This window comes from Lithobates pipiens, unplaced genomic scaffold (genome assembly GCF_037356315.1).
Source record: "Lithobates pipiens isolate NorthernLeopardFrog02 unplaced genomic scaffold, aLitPip1_a1.2 Scaffold_16, whole genome shotgun sequence".
NCBI lineage: Eukaryota > Metazoa > Chordata > Amphibia > Anura > Ranidae > Lithobates > Lithobates pipiens.
This window is the reverse complement of record NW_027507748.1, coordinates 250,384,288-250,399,392: the sequence shown is the minus strand read 5'-3', so window position 1 is coordinate 250,399,392 and position 15,105 is coordinate 250,384,288. Positions and strand designations below refer to the sequence as shown.

General features: G+C 45.6%; 1 protein-coding gene across 4 annotated transcripts in view; it reads right to left on the bottom strand.

Moving 5' to 3' along the window:
- The window catches only part of CNTN2 (contactin 2), a 393,010-nt gene that overhangs the window by 31,138 nt on the left and 346,767 nt on the right, over positions 1-15,105 (bottom strand). For all 4 annotated transcript variants that reach the window (XM_077481283.1, XM_077481285.1, XM_077481286.1 and 1 more), the window contains one exon: positions 14,781-14,967. In XM_077481283.1, the coding sequence (XP_077337409.1) occupies positions 14,781-14,967 (187 nt within the window). The remainder of the gene's footprint in view (positions 1-14,780; positions 14,968-15,105) is intronic.

Here is a 15,105-nt window from a genome sequence, read left to right as displayed (position 1 = left end):
AGCAAATCTCCCGGTGACATCCGCCAGCTCTATGGATGAAAGAACTTTGGTTGCAGTGTGGTGAGAAACGCTATATAACTTAGTGGGGTGAAAGTTAAGAACCTGTGTAGTAGAGACTTGGTTACTTCTTAATGTTTGCCTCTCCCTATCGGCTTTACCTCTGATAATCGCTGGCTGAAGCAAGTCTACCCCATAAATGTAAATATAATTAATCTAGGATCCAGGTGCTGCGCGCTTGGTGAATTGACTAGCCCTCCCTCAAGGTCCTTTTGCTGAAAAATCGGGCCTTTTTGTTGGGAGAATTGATTTAGCGATACAAACTGCTTTATTACTACCTTCCGCTGATTTGGTGACTCCTTTACGTGGACTTTACCATGCTTAGCAAAAGAGCGATAGAAGATACATCCCATGGAGAGGGAAATCAAAAAACACGTGCTGCCAAAGAAAAGCTAAATCAAGCCTCCGCGGCCTTGAAACTCGAGCGCTTTGCTCATGCAACTTCTCCAGGCAGGAAAGTTCAACATCATCTACCAGGTCAATTTAAAACGCAGGGGCCAGTGGGGGACAGAAGGAGTGCAGGTCGCCCCTCACTGGATCCTGGTACCCCACTGCCGGGAGGTGGGGTAGGTGAGCCATCCCAGGAGGACAGTAGTACGGCCCAAAAACCTGGGGGGGGGTGGGGAACCGACTTTACGAGAGATACTGCTGGCGGTTAATGACTGTAAGAATTCTATTTCTGGGCTGGACAGTCAACTGAGTAATATCCAAAATGAACTGCACGCTATGAGTCAACAATTAAGCAATACCATCGACAGAATAGACGCCCTAGAGGGAAGATTAAGCACGGTGGAAGATGAACTATCTCCCCTCCAGGAAAAAATAGCCATTCTTCAGAAACAAATTGTCGCACAGGCATCCAAAATTGATGACATGGACAATAAGAACCGCAGGAACAATGTGCGACTAATTGGCTTGCCAGAGGGAAGCGAGGGTTCAGACCCCGTAATTTTTTTGGAAAATTGGTTTAAGGAATTACTGGGAGATGTCTCCTTCTCCTCGCCCTCCAGCATCGAAAGAGCCTACAGAGTTCCTCCTAGATCTAATTTCTCGGAGGGACGCTGTAGGCCAATGATATTGAAATTTATCAATTATAACGATCGAGTGATCTTGATGCGGAGGGTTAGGGGATTGGGAGACATCTTCTACAAGGAGACTAGGGTGTCATTCTATCCAGATTTTTCACCGGACTTACAGAAACTGAGAGCGGAGTTTATTCCTGTTAAACGCACCCTGAAATCGCATAAGATAATGTATGCCCTATTGTATCCAGCCCGACTCCGAGTGTCTGCTTTGGGCTCAACAATTTTCTTTAACTCCCCCCAGGAGGCCGTGAACTGGCTGGAGGAACACAAAGAGGCCCTTTAATGATACTTAGAGTCGGCCTGTATTAGCCCTTTTTTTTTTTTTTATTATTATTGGGGGGGGGGGGGGAGAGGAGAGGTTGTTTTTTCTGGAAAGGCGGGAGAGGGGGGTGTGGGGGTTGGGGGGGGGGGTTGTAAGGGGGAAGGTACATTTTTGTGTATGTATTTTTGAAAATATTTTTTATTTTTTTTTATGTACCCATCTCGCTGAAGGATTGGGGAGCTTTAATGCTACAACTTGTTGCTTTGGTGAGATGGGCAAAATGATATGATAAATTGATTAGTAATGGGGTAAAATACTATGGAGTATAGAGCACTGCGATATCACAAAGTAAATAATAGCCTATATAATTTCACATTTGAAGCAGTAAACGAGGTGTTATGGAAGAGTTGTGAGGGGGGGGTTGAGGGAGGGGGGAGGAGTAAAAAGGAAGAGGGTACATCCCCCTTTTTTTTTTTTTGTATTATGAGAAATTGTGTACTATAAGATGAGTTGTTTTGTATATAAAGACACGGTTATAGACACGGTGGGAAGGTGGGGGTGTGGGGGTCGGAGGGGGGGTTGTATGAGAGAATATAATTATATGTAGGTATGCTATTGGAAACAATTCTATTTGTGAGCCCATCTTGGTAAAGGGACGGGAGGTTAAATTGTTGCCGCCCGCCGCTCGAGCAGGGTGGGGGAAAAATGAAATGATTAAAGTTGAGGTATAGCACTATGGATATAGAACACTGTGATGCCATATGGCGAAAAAATAGCACACACAATTTTACACTAGAAGGGGTAATGAGACTTTATAGTTGAGTTGGGCGTGTGGGATTGGGGGGGGTGGGTTGGGGGGGGACCTATATATAAGTTTTTTCTTTTTTTTTTTTTCGGTAGGGCATGATGGGTGCTACGGAGGGATTACGATCCCACCATATAAGAATTTTGATGGGGAGTGATAAGATCACGTGGGGGGATGGTGAGCTCGGACACTTTTTGAATGGGGTATGATTATACCGGCTACAATTGAGACCCCTAAGGGTGGCTCAGATGGGCAGGGTTGGGTGGGGGGTGGGAGGGAGGGGAGTCTTCGAACACATGCTGTGAGTAACGGTGCAGCGATGAGGGGCAGGTTGAGAAGGGGGGTGGCGATGGGGGGGAGGAAGCGGTTCCCTCTCCCCTACCCCCTCCCCTTCATGGGCATATTAACCACTGGAGTCGATGAGTGGGAGGAATATCATTGGAGTCGATGGGTAGGTGGAATATAACCTCGTGGAACGTGAGGGGCTTGGGAGACCCTAAGAAATTGAGGTCTGTGATGTTGGAGTTGGAGGGTAGAGGACCTGGTTTACTCTTTTTGCAGGAAACCCATCTGACTCCAACTACGGCCCCTCTGCTCCATGATCGGAAGTTCCAGGCATACTATCACTCCTTTCATTCATCGTACTCCCGCGGTGTGAGTGTGTTGGTATGGAAGGGCACGGATTTTTTATGTAAAGAGTCCCAGATAGATGGGGAGGGGAGATTTGTTTTCTTGCACTGTCAGGTGGCTGGGCAAGAATGTATTCTAGCAAACATCTATATACCCCCTCCTTTCAAATTAGAGGTTATGGATAAATTTCTCATGTTCAGCCTGGGTAAAATGGGTGTCCCATGGATAATTGCTGGGGATTTTAATGAAACTATAGATAAACGCCTAGATAGATTTCCTTGTCCAACTGGGAATAGAACAGGTCGATTACACAAACTTCTTATGGAAGTTGGCTTAAGAGACATCTGGCGTATGCGACATCCCCAGGATAGGCAGTACTCCTGTTTCTCCAGTACCCATCAGACGCTGTCAAGAATAGACATGGGTTTGGGGAACAATGAGGTAGTGGGAGTGGTGGTAGACATAGAATACGGGGTACGGGGGATCTCAGACCATTCCCCTTTGGCTATAACTTTGAACACGGGAGAGTGCGCCCCACTGAGAGAATGGAGAATAAACCCCGCTTGGCTGGAACTAATTGATAGATCCAATCTTCTGGGAGATCAAATAGGGGAATTTCTCCAGACTAACAGGGGGACAGCGGCACCTGGAGTGGTTTGGGATTCCCTAAAAGCCTTTCTTAGAGGAATACTCATACAGAATATTGCAAGGACAAAACTGGAATCCCGAGACCAAGAGGGGAAAATCCGAAATGACGTTATTCAGGCTGAGAGAGAGTTTGTGGAGGATCCATCGCCGGGGAAACAACAGATTTGGGAGGATAACCAACAGATATATAAAATGGCACTTCTAAAAAGGGTAGAAAATCAACGCATTTTCCAACGCCAATATTATTTTGGCGAAGGGGAGAAGGTGGGTCGAGCTCTTTCTTTATTGACTCGCACCAATAGCTCCCCCACAGGAATACAGGCAATTAAAACACAGAAGGGTGACCTTGTCTCTAGGCCCTCCGAGGTCATGAAGGTGCTGGGCGAGTATTACAGAACCTTATATAAATCAAACACACAGGGATGGGAGGCTCTGGACACTAACTTTTTGCAGCAAACAGGTATTCCCGTGCTTTCAGACCAGGATAAATTGAATTTAGATCTACCACTTACTTTGGAAGAACTAAAAGGTGCAATGAATAGTATGCCCAATTGTAAATCTCCTGGTCCCGATGGCCTTCCAGTGGAAATTTATAAGCGATACAGCGAACAGCTGATCCCGACACTACTGGAAACGTTAAACTATGCACTAGAGGCGGGGGAACTCCCCGCTTCAATGAGCGAGGCTAATATCACTTTAATCCTTAAAGAGGGGAAGGACCAATATGAGGTCTCGTCATACCGGCCGATATCCAAGCTAGCCAAGGCCCTAGCAATTCGTTTAAATAGTTGTATACATAAATTAATACATCCAGACCAGTCTGGGTTTGTCCTAGGCAGAACAACTAATACTAATATTAGAAGGGTTTTTCTAAACCTACAAATACCTAGAGATAGTGATAACCCAGGTGCTATACTAGCGTTGGATGCCGCCAAGGCTTTCGACAGCCTGGAGTGGGACTATCTTTGGGGTGTATTAGAACGTTTCGGCTTTGGCCCCCAATTCATCCAGTGGGTAAAACTACTATACAGGGGACCCAGGGCCAAGATTAAAATGGGGACCCTATTTTCTGAAGTGTTCTATCTAGAAAGAGGTACGAGACAGGGATGCCCGCTGTCTCCCCTCCTGTTCGTGCTAGCTATGGAACCCCTGGCTGTGTTGTGGCGAGAATACGCTCGGACATCCGGGGATTCCGGCGCGGACTAGAGGAGGAGAAGCTGGCTTTGTTTGCAGACGACATCTTGTTTTTTCTTGACGATGTGCGCTCCACTCTGAATAGGGTAGTACGGCTGATGGACGAATTTGGGCAGCAATCAGGTTTGGTCATCAATTGGAGTAAATCAGCCCTTATGCCACTATCGGAATTTGAAGACCAAACATCGTCTATAGTTGAGGGACTAGAAGTGGTACCCAAGCTGAAATACTTGGGTGTCTGGATTTCCAGAGAGATAGACCAGTATGTTGAGGAGAATCTGGTACCATTATTGGCAAAGCTGAAACAGAAGGTTAATAGCTGGTGTCGCCTCCCCCTGATTCGGCTGCGGACGCTGCAGCTCCCGGTGGAAAAGGGAGGAGTAGCACTGCCACATTTAAGAACATACTTTCTATCAGCCCAGCTCCAGCATTTGACTGGGGCTGGACTGGAAGAGGGTGGCTGTCCAAATCATAAATTGATGATTAATAAGGCATATCATAGAACTCTAGTTGAAGCTCTAGAGGCTAACTCATTCGCTTGTAAATGCCCCACCAATACCTTGGCGAGGAAAGTATGGCAGATAGCTAAGCAACTCTTGGCCTATGGGGGGGTAACTGAGTATACCCCCCCTATGGAACAACGGAGAACTGGCTGAACTAAACTGTATAGCCCAGTCCCAGGAGTGGGAGAGGAGGGGGATTAGAAGACTGGTGCATCTCTACCAGGGGAACACTATGAAATCTTTCGAAGATCTCCGCCAGGAATATGACATCTCCAATAAAACATTTTATATATATTTGCAAGTGAGGCATGGGATACATTCACAGTTTGGTACACTTACTATCGAGAGGACAAAGAACCCCTTGTTACAGAGACTTCTTGAGCAAGGACAAACAAAGGGCCAGATCTCTAGCTTGTATACAAGACTCAGGGATAAAGTTTTGAATGGAGAAGGACTGGACAAGAGCAGGAGGGGATGGGAGGAAGACCTGGGACCAATTGAGCAGGAACAATGGGATGAGATCCTAGCACAGGGGAATTTGGTGTCTATCTCCCCATCGCAGCGTATGTCCCATAAGCTTTTTTATATAGGGCATACTATACCCCCAAAAAAATGCGGAGGATAAGCAATAGGTCCCTAGATGTAGAGCACCAGGAGACCTGCTCCATATGGTATGGAAGTGCCCAAAACTGTATCGGTACTGGATAGAAATAGTGCACAGAATAAATAGAATTTTTAATACCACCTTAGAACCTGAAGCTAGGACTTGTCTATTAGGGATTATGGAAAGGGGTGGAATCTCTGCTGCAACAAAAACATCTATATTAAGATGCCTGTACCAGGCCAGACGTTTAATCGCGATGAATTGGCAGGCAAAGAATCCTCCAGCACTGCAAGCATGGATAAATGCCATCAATTCCATAATTTGGTGCGAACGGGCAATGTATATTAGACAAAATAACCTTAAAAAATTCAAGCTGCTATGGAATCCATGGTTGAGGGACATCGGCTTCCCCCTAGATGAGATAGTGGAGGATGGGACCTAGAGTGCACCTATTGGTCTCAGGCCGGGGGCGGCCTGGGAGCCTATTGGAAGCTCCTTATTTCTGTCCCTGAATGGATTCGTGACTTCGTTATCGGCTATCCAGATAAGCTTGTTTGGATTTAGCAGCGTGTGTTCGAAGAACAGGGGCATGGGGGGGAGGAGGGGTTAGCCCTACAGGGGCGTTAGTGATAATTAGAGGGATAGATATGACTATGCCATTGGTGTTAAGCAGTCTCTTTGGAAGAAAAACTCGGTATTTTTGGCTGACATGTATACCCCCTCTATGTACCGTATATACTCGAGTATAGGCCGACCCGAATATAAGCCGAGGCCCCCAATTTACCCCCAAAAAAACTGGCAAACTTATTGACTCGTGTATAAGCCGAGGGTGAGACATGCCTGTCCATCCCTGTGTGTGTGTCCGTCCATCCCTGTGTGTCCGTCCATCCCTGTGTGTCCGTCCATCCATCCCTGTGTGTGTGTGTGTCCATCCATCCATCCATCCCTGTGTGTGTGTGTGTCCATCCATCCATCCATCCCTGTGTGTGTGTGTGTCCATCCATCCATCCATCCATCCATCCCTGTGTGTGTGTGTGTCCATCCATCCATCCATCCCTGTGTGTGTGTGTCTCCATCCATCCATCCATCCCTGTGTGTGTGTGTCTCCATCCATCCATCCCTGTGTGTGTGTGTCTCCATCCATCCATCCATCCATCCCTGTGTGTGTGTGTCTCCATCCATCCATCCATCCCTGTGTGTGTGTGTCCATGTGTGTGTGTGTGTGTGTGTGTGTGTGTGTGTGTGTGTGTCCAGCCTACCTGTGTCCCGAGCCTGTGTCCCGAGCCTCCGTCCCGTGCCTTGCCTCCTTGCCTCAGTCCCGTGCCTTGCCTCCTTGCCTCCGTCCCGTGCCGTGCCTTGCCTCCGTCCCGTGTCGTGCCTTGCCTCCGTCCCGTGTCGTGCCTTGCCTCCGTCCCGTGTCGTGCCTTGCCTCCGTCCCGTGTCGTGCCTTGCCTCCGTCCCGTGTCGTGCCTTGCCTTGCCTCCGTCCCGTCCCGTGCCTTGCCTTGCCTCCGTCCCGTGCCTTGCCAGGATCGCCGCTCTTCGTCGGCGCCTCGGCGGCCATTCTAAAATTCAAAAGCCGCGCCTCCGCCTTCGCCTGTGATAGGCGGAACACTGAATTTCCCAGCAGCCTGTGTTCCGCCTATCACGGACATCGTCTCATCCTCGTCCGTAGTACGAGGATGAGACGATGTCCGTGATAGGCGGAACACAGGCTGCTGGGAAATTCAGTGTTCCGCCTATCACAGGCGAAGGCGGAGGCGGAGGCGCGGCGTTTGAAGGGTAGAATGTCCGCTGTCTGTCTGCTCGACACGCTGATCGAGCAGGCAGACAGCGATGACTCGAGTATAAGCCGAGGGGGGCACTTTCAGCCTCAAAAAAGAGGCTGAAAATCTCGGCTTATACTCGAGTATATACGGTATGTAAAACTATGCTTTATTTATGCATGTATAAGTGAAATTCTTTTTTCAATAAAAAACAATTAAATTAAAAGATCCAACTGATAAGAAGCTGGAAACCTTATTAAAAGCCTCCTTTTCCATGACTGGCGCTGTAGTGCAACCTACAGTCGCAGCCGTGGGGTTGTGTCAGTTCCTCAAGGAACAGGTTAAGCAGATGCTTGGGCTCCTTCCCAGTGAGGAAGTAGAGAATTATGCAGAAATACCTCATATTCTGTGTTTCATGATTGATGCGATTTTGGATTCTGTCCAACAAGCATCACGTCTGTCTCTCCTGTTGGTACACATGCGAAGGGCCCTATGGCTAAAGAATTGGGCAGCTGAGCTGTCATGCAAGAAGCATTTGATTGGGTTCCCGTTTAAAGGTGAACGTTTGTTTGGAGAAGAATTAGACAAATTCGTCCAAAAAATGTCAGGGGGTAAATCTACTCTCCTTCCAGTCAAAAGGAGCAAACATTTAGGCGTGCTCTCTCTCCCAGAGCATCTAGCTCTAAGCAGTGGCGACGGACTTCTCAACCCTCCTCTACAGGAAAGGCTCAGGGCCGGGCCCAGGGGCAGAAAAAGACTTGGGGGCGAAAGCCTGCCAAGCAGAGCCCAAAAGCTTCCTTGTGAAGGGGCGCCCCCGCTCGGCCGAGTGGGGGGAAGGCTCCTTCAGTTTGCAGGATCCTGGCGGGAAGAGATCCGGGACAAGTGGGTGATCTCTTCGGTATCTCTGGGCTACAGGCTAGAGTTTCAGGAGATTCCACCTTCTCGCTTTCTAAGGTCAAGGATCCCCAGGGATCCTGTAAAGCAAAAACCGCTATTTCTGGCCTTAGATCACTTACTATCCCAGGGGGTGATAGTAGAAGTGGACCCAAAAGAACAGGGTTCAGGGTTTTACTCGAATCTCTTCACCGTTCCAAAGCCAAATGGAAGTGTCAGACCTATCCTAGATCTGAACAGTTTTTTTACGCATCCGGTCCTTCCGAATGCAGTCAATCCGCACTGTGGTCTCCTCCCTGCAAGGGGGAGAGTTTATGGCATCAATAGACATCAAGGATGCATATCTCCATGTGCCAATTTTTCCTGCACACCAAAAATTTCTAAGGTTCGCGGTAGAGCAGCGCCATTTTCAATTTGTGGCCTTGCCGTTCGGGCTTGCTACGGCCCCTCGAGTCTTCACAAAGATTCTGGACCCTCTCTTGGCAAACCTAAGAGCTCAGGGTATAGCCGTCATGGCTTATCTAGACGATTTGCTTCTGATGGAGAAAACAGTAGCGTTCCTGAACCACAGCATCACCAGAACGCTAAAACACCTGGAACGCCTAGGTTGGATTATAAACCTAGAAAAGTCTTCCCTACAGCCTGCCACCAGGTTGGAATACCTGGGTATGATCATTGAGACTTGGCCATTGGGGATCTGGTGCGCCTAATTCTGGGCAGGAGATCTTCCCCCATTCGATTGTGCATGAGACTGTTAGGGAAAATGGTCGCCTCCTTCGAGGCCGTCCCATTCGCCCAGTTCCACTCAAGGCCTCTGCAAAGATGCATCCTTGCGGCTTGGAACAGGAAGCCCCAATCCTTGGATCTTCCTATGCGTCTATCCCCAGGGACATGCAGGATTCTCGTCTGGTGGTTACAAACCAAGAATTTGCTGAAGGGCAAAACTTTTCTTCCTCTTCCATGGAAGATTATCATGACAGATGCCAGCCTGACAGGCTGGGGAGCAGTGTTGGAGGAGACGTGCTCGCAGGGGAAATGGTCTGCGATCGAGAAGCTATTGCCCATAAATGTCTTGGAGATCCGGGCAGTTTATATGGCTCTCATAAAGTGGTCTTACAGACTACGAGGTCTCCCTGTTCGGGTTCAGTCCGACAATGCCACAGCAGTGGCTTATATCAAATCACCAGGGCGGTACCAGGAGTCTGGTTGCCCAGAGGTGAATCACATACTTGTCTGGGCAGAAAAAGCATGTTCCGTGTCTTTCTGCAGTCTTCATTCCAGGAGTGGAAATTGGCAGGCGGAATTTCTGAGCCGCCAGCAGTTGTGCCCAGGAGAATGGGCTCTGCACCCCGACGTGTTTCGGAGCATATGTCACAGGTGGGGTACTCCAGATGTAGATCTGTTTGCATCCAGGTTCAACAGGAAACTGGACAATTTTGTGTCAAGGACAAGAGATACACTTGCTCAGGGGTCAGATGCTGTGACAGTTCCCTGGGATCAGTACAATCTGATCTATGCCTCCCCCCCCCCCCCCCCCCCGAGTCAAGAGGGAGATAAAATCTGTCCTTTTGGTGGCCCCGGCTTGGCCCAGGCGACCGTGGTACGCAGAGATCATGAAGTTGGCAGTAGGCAGGCCATGGATCCTCCCTCTCTGGCCAGATCTGCTCTCACAGGGTCCAATTTACCATCCTGCTTTACACAGTCTGAATAAGACGGTTTAGCTGCTGAGACCCACATTCTGAGAGACCGTGGCCTTTCGGGGCCAGTCCTTTCTACTCTGGTCAATGCCAGAAAGCCAGCCTTCAGGCTTATTTATTACAAAACCTGGAGGGCATATGTTTTCCATATGTCATCCTAGAAAGTATGTCATTAGCAGGATCTTGGCCTTTCTCCGGTCAAGCCTAGAAATGAATTTGGCCATAAGCACTATCAAGGTGCAGATTTCGGCCCTGTCGGTGTTTTTTTCAGAAACCACTTGCATCCAGTTCCCTGGTGCGGGCTTTCATCCAGGGGGCCATGCGGATAAGACCGCCAGTCAAACCTCCAGTATCCACCGCTAGAAGAGTATGAGAGCTAGCAGCCCTTTCCAGCAAGGAGCCGTATCTAATTATTCATAAGGACCGGGTGGTCATGCATCCCAACAGGTCCTTTCTACCTAAGGTGGTTTCGGGATTCCATTTGAATCAAGACGTAATCCTACCATCCTTTTTTCCGGACCCACAGTCTGCAGAAGAAGAATCTTTGCACACTTTGGATGTGGTTAGAGCAATCAGTATATATCTTCAAGCAACTGCTCAGATAAGGAAAACTGATTGCTTGTTTATTTTGCCGGAAGGCCCTAGGAAGGGCCAGACGGCATCAAAATCCACTCTCTACATATACATACACAACTATATTACCAAAAGTATTGGGACATCTGCCTTTACAGCCACATGAACTTTAACGGAAACCCAGTCTTTGTTCGTAGGGTTCAATATTGAGTTGGCCCACCCTTTGCAGCTATAACAGCTTCAACTCTTCAGGGAAGGCTGTCCACAAGATTTAGGAGTGTGTTTATGGAAATGTTTGACCACTCTTAAGAAGTGCATTTGTGAGGTCAGGCACTGATGTGGACGAGAAGGCCTGGCTCACAGCCTCCGCTCCAATTCATCCCAAAGGTGTTCTATCGGATTGAGATCAGGATTCTGTGCAAGCCAGTCAAGTCTCTCCACAACAAACATGCTTATTCGTGTCTTTATGGACCTTGCTTTGTGTACTGGTGAGCAGTCATGATGGAACACAACAAGGCCATTCCCAAACTGTTCCCACAAAGTTGGGAGCATGAAATTGTCCGAAATGTCTTGGTAGGCTGACGCCTTACCTTCACTGGAACCAAGGGGCCAAGCCCAACCCCTGATAAAAAAGCACCACACCGTAATCCCCCTCCACCAAATGATTTGGACCAGTTAGCACAAAGCAAGATCCATAATTACATGGATGAGCTAGTTTGAGGTGGAGGAACTTGACTGGCCTGCACAAAATCGTGTCCTCAACCCGATAGAACACCTTTGGGATGAATTAGATAACAAAGGAGGGGCTATGGGACAACTCTGAGTGTCCTTGAGTGGCCCAGCCAGAGCCCAGACTTGAATCCAATTAAACATCTCTGGAGAGATCTGAAAATGGCTGTGCCTCCCATCCAACCTTGAGCTTGAGAGGTCCTGCAAAGAAGAATGGGAGAAACTGCCAAAAATAGGTGTGCCAAGCTTTTAGCATCATACTCAAAAAGACTTGAGGCTGTAATTGCTGCCAAAGGTGTGTCAACAAAGTTTTGAGAAAAGGCTGTGAATGTACATGTGTTTTTTTTTTTTTTTTTTTTTGCAATTATTTCAAACAAACTTATTTCATGTTATATTAACCCCCTTAGCGGCATTCCTGAGTGTGGCTAGGGGTGAATTCTCAGTCCAAAAGCAATAACCCCGAGCCACACTCAGGATCGCATCTCAGGATGCGGGCAGTTACTTACTTTGTCCCCAGGATCCTGCGATGTCTCCCCGTTCTGTGTGTGAACCGTGTCCTCTGCCGGATCTATCACAGTGCCAAACTCCGTTCCCTGCGAGCGCTGCGATGCACGGGGATGGAGCCTGGAGCCAAATTCAAAAAGTAAAAAACACAATACATATACAGTACACTATAATCCTACAGATTACATTACTGTATCAAATTATTTCACATCCCTTTTGTCCCTAGTGGTTTGTCCAGTGCCCTGCATGCAGTTTTATATTATATATACTGTTCTTTCTGCCTGGAAACTGTAGGTTGTCCATAGCAACCAAAAAGTGTCCCTTTACATCAACGCCAGCTAGAAAACGATAAATTAGAATCACTTGCAGAATTGAACGATAGTGATTCGTGGGGAAATCTGCCATCAAACACTGAAAGTAATGACAGCGACAATTCTGCAACTGAGCAAATTTCAGTGTTTTTGATTTCATTACGTTATTGAATAAGATTTATTATTATTATTTGTTATAATTATTTACATAGTTAGTAAGGTTGAATAAAGACACCAGTCCATCCAGTTCAACCTGAGTGAGTGTCTGCAATTTTCCCTTTTCCTGTACATTGCACACTCACATTGGTCCCTACCCTCAAGAAGCCCACAATCCAAGGTCCCCATTCATATACTAGGGCCAATTTTGAACAAAAGCCAATTATCCTACCTGCATGTCTTTGGAGTGTGGGAGGAAACCAGGGTTCCCGGAGGAAACCCACGCAGGCACAGGGAGAACATGCAAACTCTAGGCAGGTAGTGTCGTGGTTGGGATTCGAACCAGCGACCCTTTTTACTGGTAGGTGAGAGTGCTAACCACTACACCACTGTGCCGCCCGTATTTATTTTATTATAATTTATGATTTCGTGTTTCAAACTTTATCATACCCAGGATGTCTACTAGACTCTTGTTTGGACAGATTTAAGTGTGTTATTCCTAAGAATTACAGGCCTACAATATAAACCCAAATTTCAATGCAAAAAATTGTATTGCTTTGAGCATCAAAAATCTGAAATAATCATACAGCCAGAGAGGTCAATGGGATATTGTTTGTGGAGTTTTGAAGAATATAATGAATTTAATCCATTTTGGAAAGTGGAAAGTGGAAAAAGTGAAGTGCCGTGAATACTTTCCAGATGCACTGATTTTATATATATATATATATATATATATATATATATATATATATATATATATATATATATATATATATATATATATATATATATATATATATATATATATATATATATACATATACCCGGTTTCCCCTCAAATAAGACCTAGCGTGATTGTCGGTGTTGGCTGCAATATAAGCCCTACCACCCAAATAAGCCCTACCCTGAAAAGAAGACCTACAAGGACTTTAACTAGGGCTTATTATTATTTTTTATATATAAAATTGTTTTATGCATTTTTTTTTTTTTTTGTCACCATAGTGACACTGACTTGCTCTGGAGAGGTTATCAAATTTTTTTGCAAACTTTGCAATAACTAAATAAATAAAAAAAAGTTTATTAATGTTCCTACTTAACCAGTCCTAATTAACTCCCTTGTCACCATAGCTATTATTTTGCTGTTGATTATTTTTTATTGATATTTGTATTAACATTTTTGTACATTTTCATTTATTTATTTATTTATTTTTTTGTTAGTGTCTCATTTGAAAAAAGTGCAAACAATGTTTTTTTTTTTTCATTTGTTAACTCCTTTGTTATGCTTTGTAATAGAAATTGAATTTTAGTGTCATTATAGACAGGAAAAATTATAGAATAAAAAGTGCACTCATTTTAAAACTAAAACTGTTGAAAGCTTTAAAAATATAATCACTTTTTCAAGACATGCAAGTATTATTTTCTTACCCTAAGTAATGACAAAATTATTGGTATATCAATAGGCCCATAGCTGAAATGTAAAAATTCCTTTGGTCCTTAAGGAGTGTACATATGTGAGAGCCGATCTGTTGAAAATAAGTCCTGCAATATACCCCAGCATTTAAAACCACATGGGTAACTCAGTCACTCTAATCCAGGGGTCTCCAAACTATGGCCCTCCAATTGTAAAGGAACTACAATTCCCATCATGCCCTAGTCATGTCTGTAAATGTCAGAGTTTTACAATGCTTTGTGGGACATGTAGTTCTGCAACAGAGCTGGAGGGCTGTACTTTGGAGATCCCTGCTCTAATCCAATTACCATGGTATCAAAAAAATGCATTTGGGCAGCTACTGATTGCGCAAGAACATGGTCTCTTGGACAGGTGCTAATTGTCTGAGTTCCATGGCTGACGATGTGAAAAGTTAAAAGGACAGTGAGTGGTACATTTTAGAGAAAGAAAGAGAGGACAGCTAGTTTACAAGAAGTATAAAAGTGGCCATCCACCTCAGACTGAGACAACCATCCCTAAAATAAGGGGTTTTCAAATCCATTGGTCACCCACATACAATTGTAACATGTTTACCTCAGTGAGTTAACAGTTCACATCTTCAGGCATTGAGCACAAACAATCAATACCTATCCCAGACTTCATGTTGTAAATAAGATTATGTAAATAAACAAAGAGCATCATGTCATGTTCTTGGATGCATTGCTTGAAACCACGATGATTGGATTCAGGAGATTTACCTGCAAGTCCCCTGTGTGGTTATAAATGCTGGAGTATGTTAACACACACATTTGAACTGAGGAAGCCACCTGGATGAGTCGTGAAATATCCTTAACATTACAATACACATCTTGTTTAATGTAAATGACTACTTTCAGCTGTTCTGATTTAACATCTCTTCCAATGATACACTTACGTGCTTTGCTGGTAGTGACATTAGCAATTGGGCTGGGTGGTCCAGTTCCAGCTCTGTTATAAGCACGAACAGTTACATGGTACAAAGTGTTAGGCTTCAGTCCGCTCACTTTGGCAGATGTATCAAGACTAGGTGATCTCACCCTATCTGCAGCTGCCTCTTTATCTCCAGCTTTCCAGTAACGAATCTGTGGAAATATATATTCATAATACATATACAGTATGCACCAAGAGTACAAAGCAAAATTCTTTACACTTAACTCATGTAAGCAATGGCACAACAGATTAATGGATTCTTTTGATAACGAGGTAATATTAAAATAGGG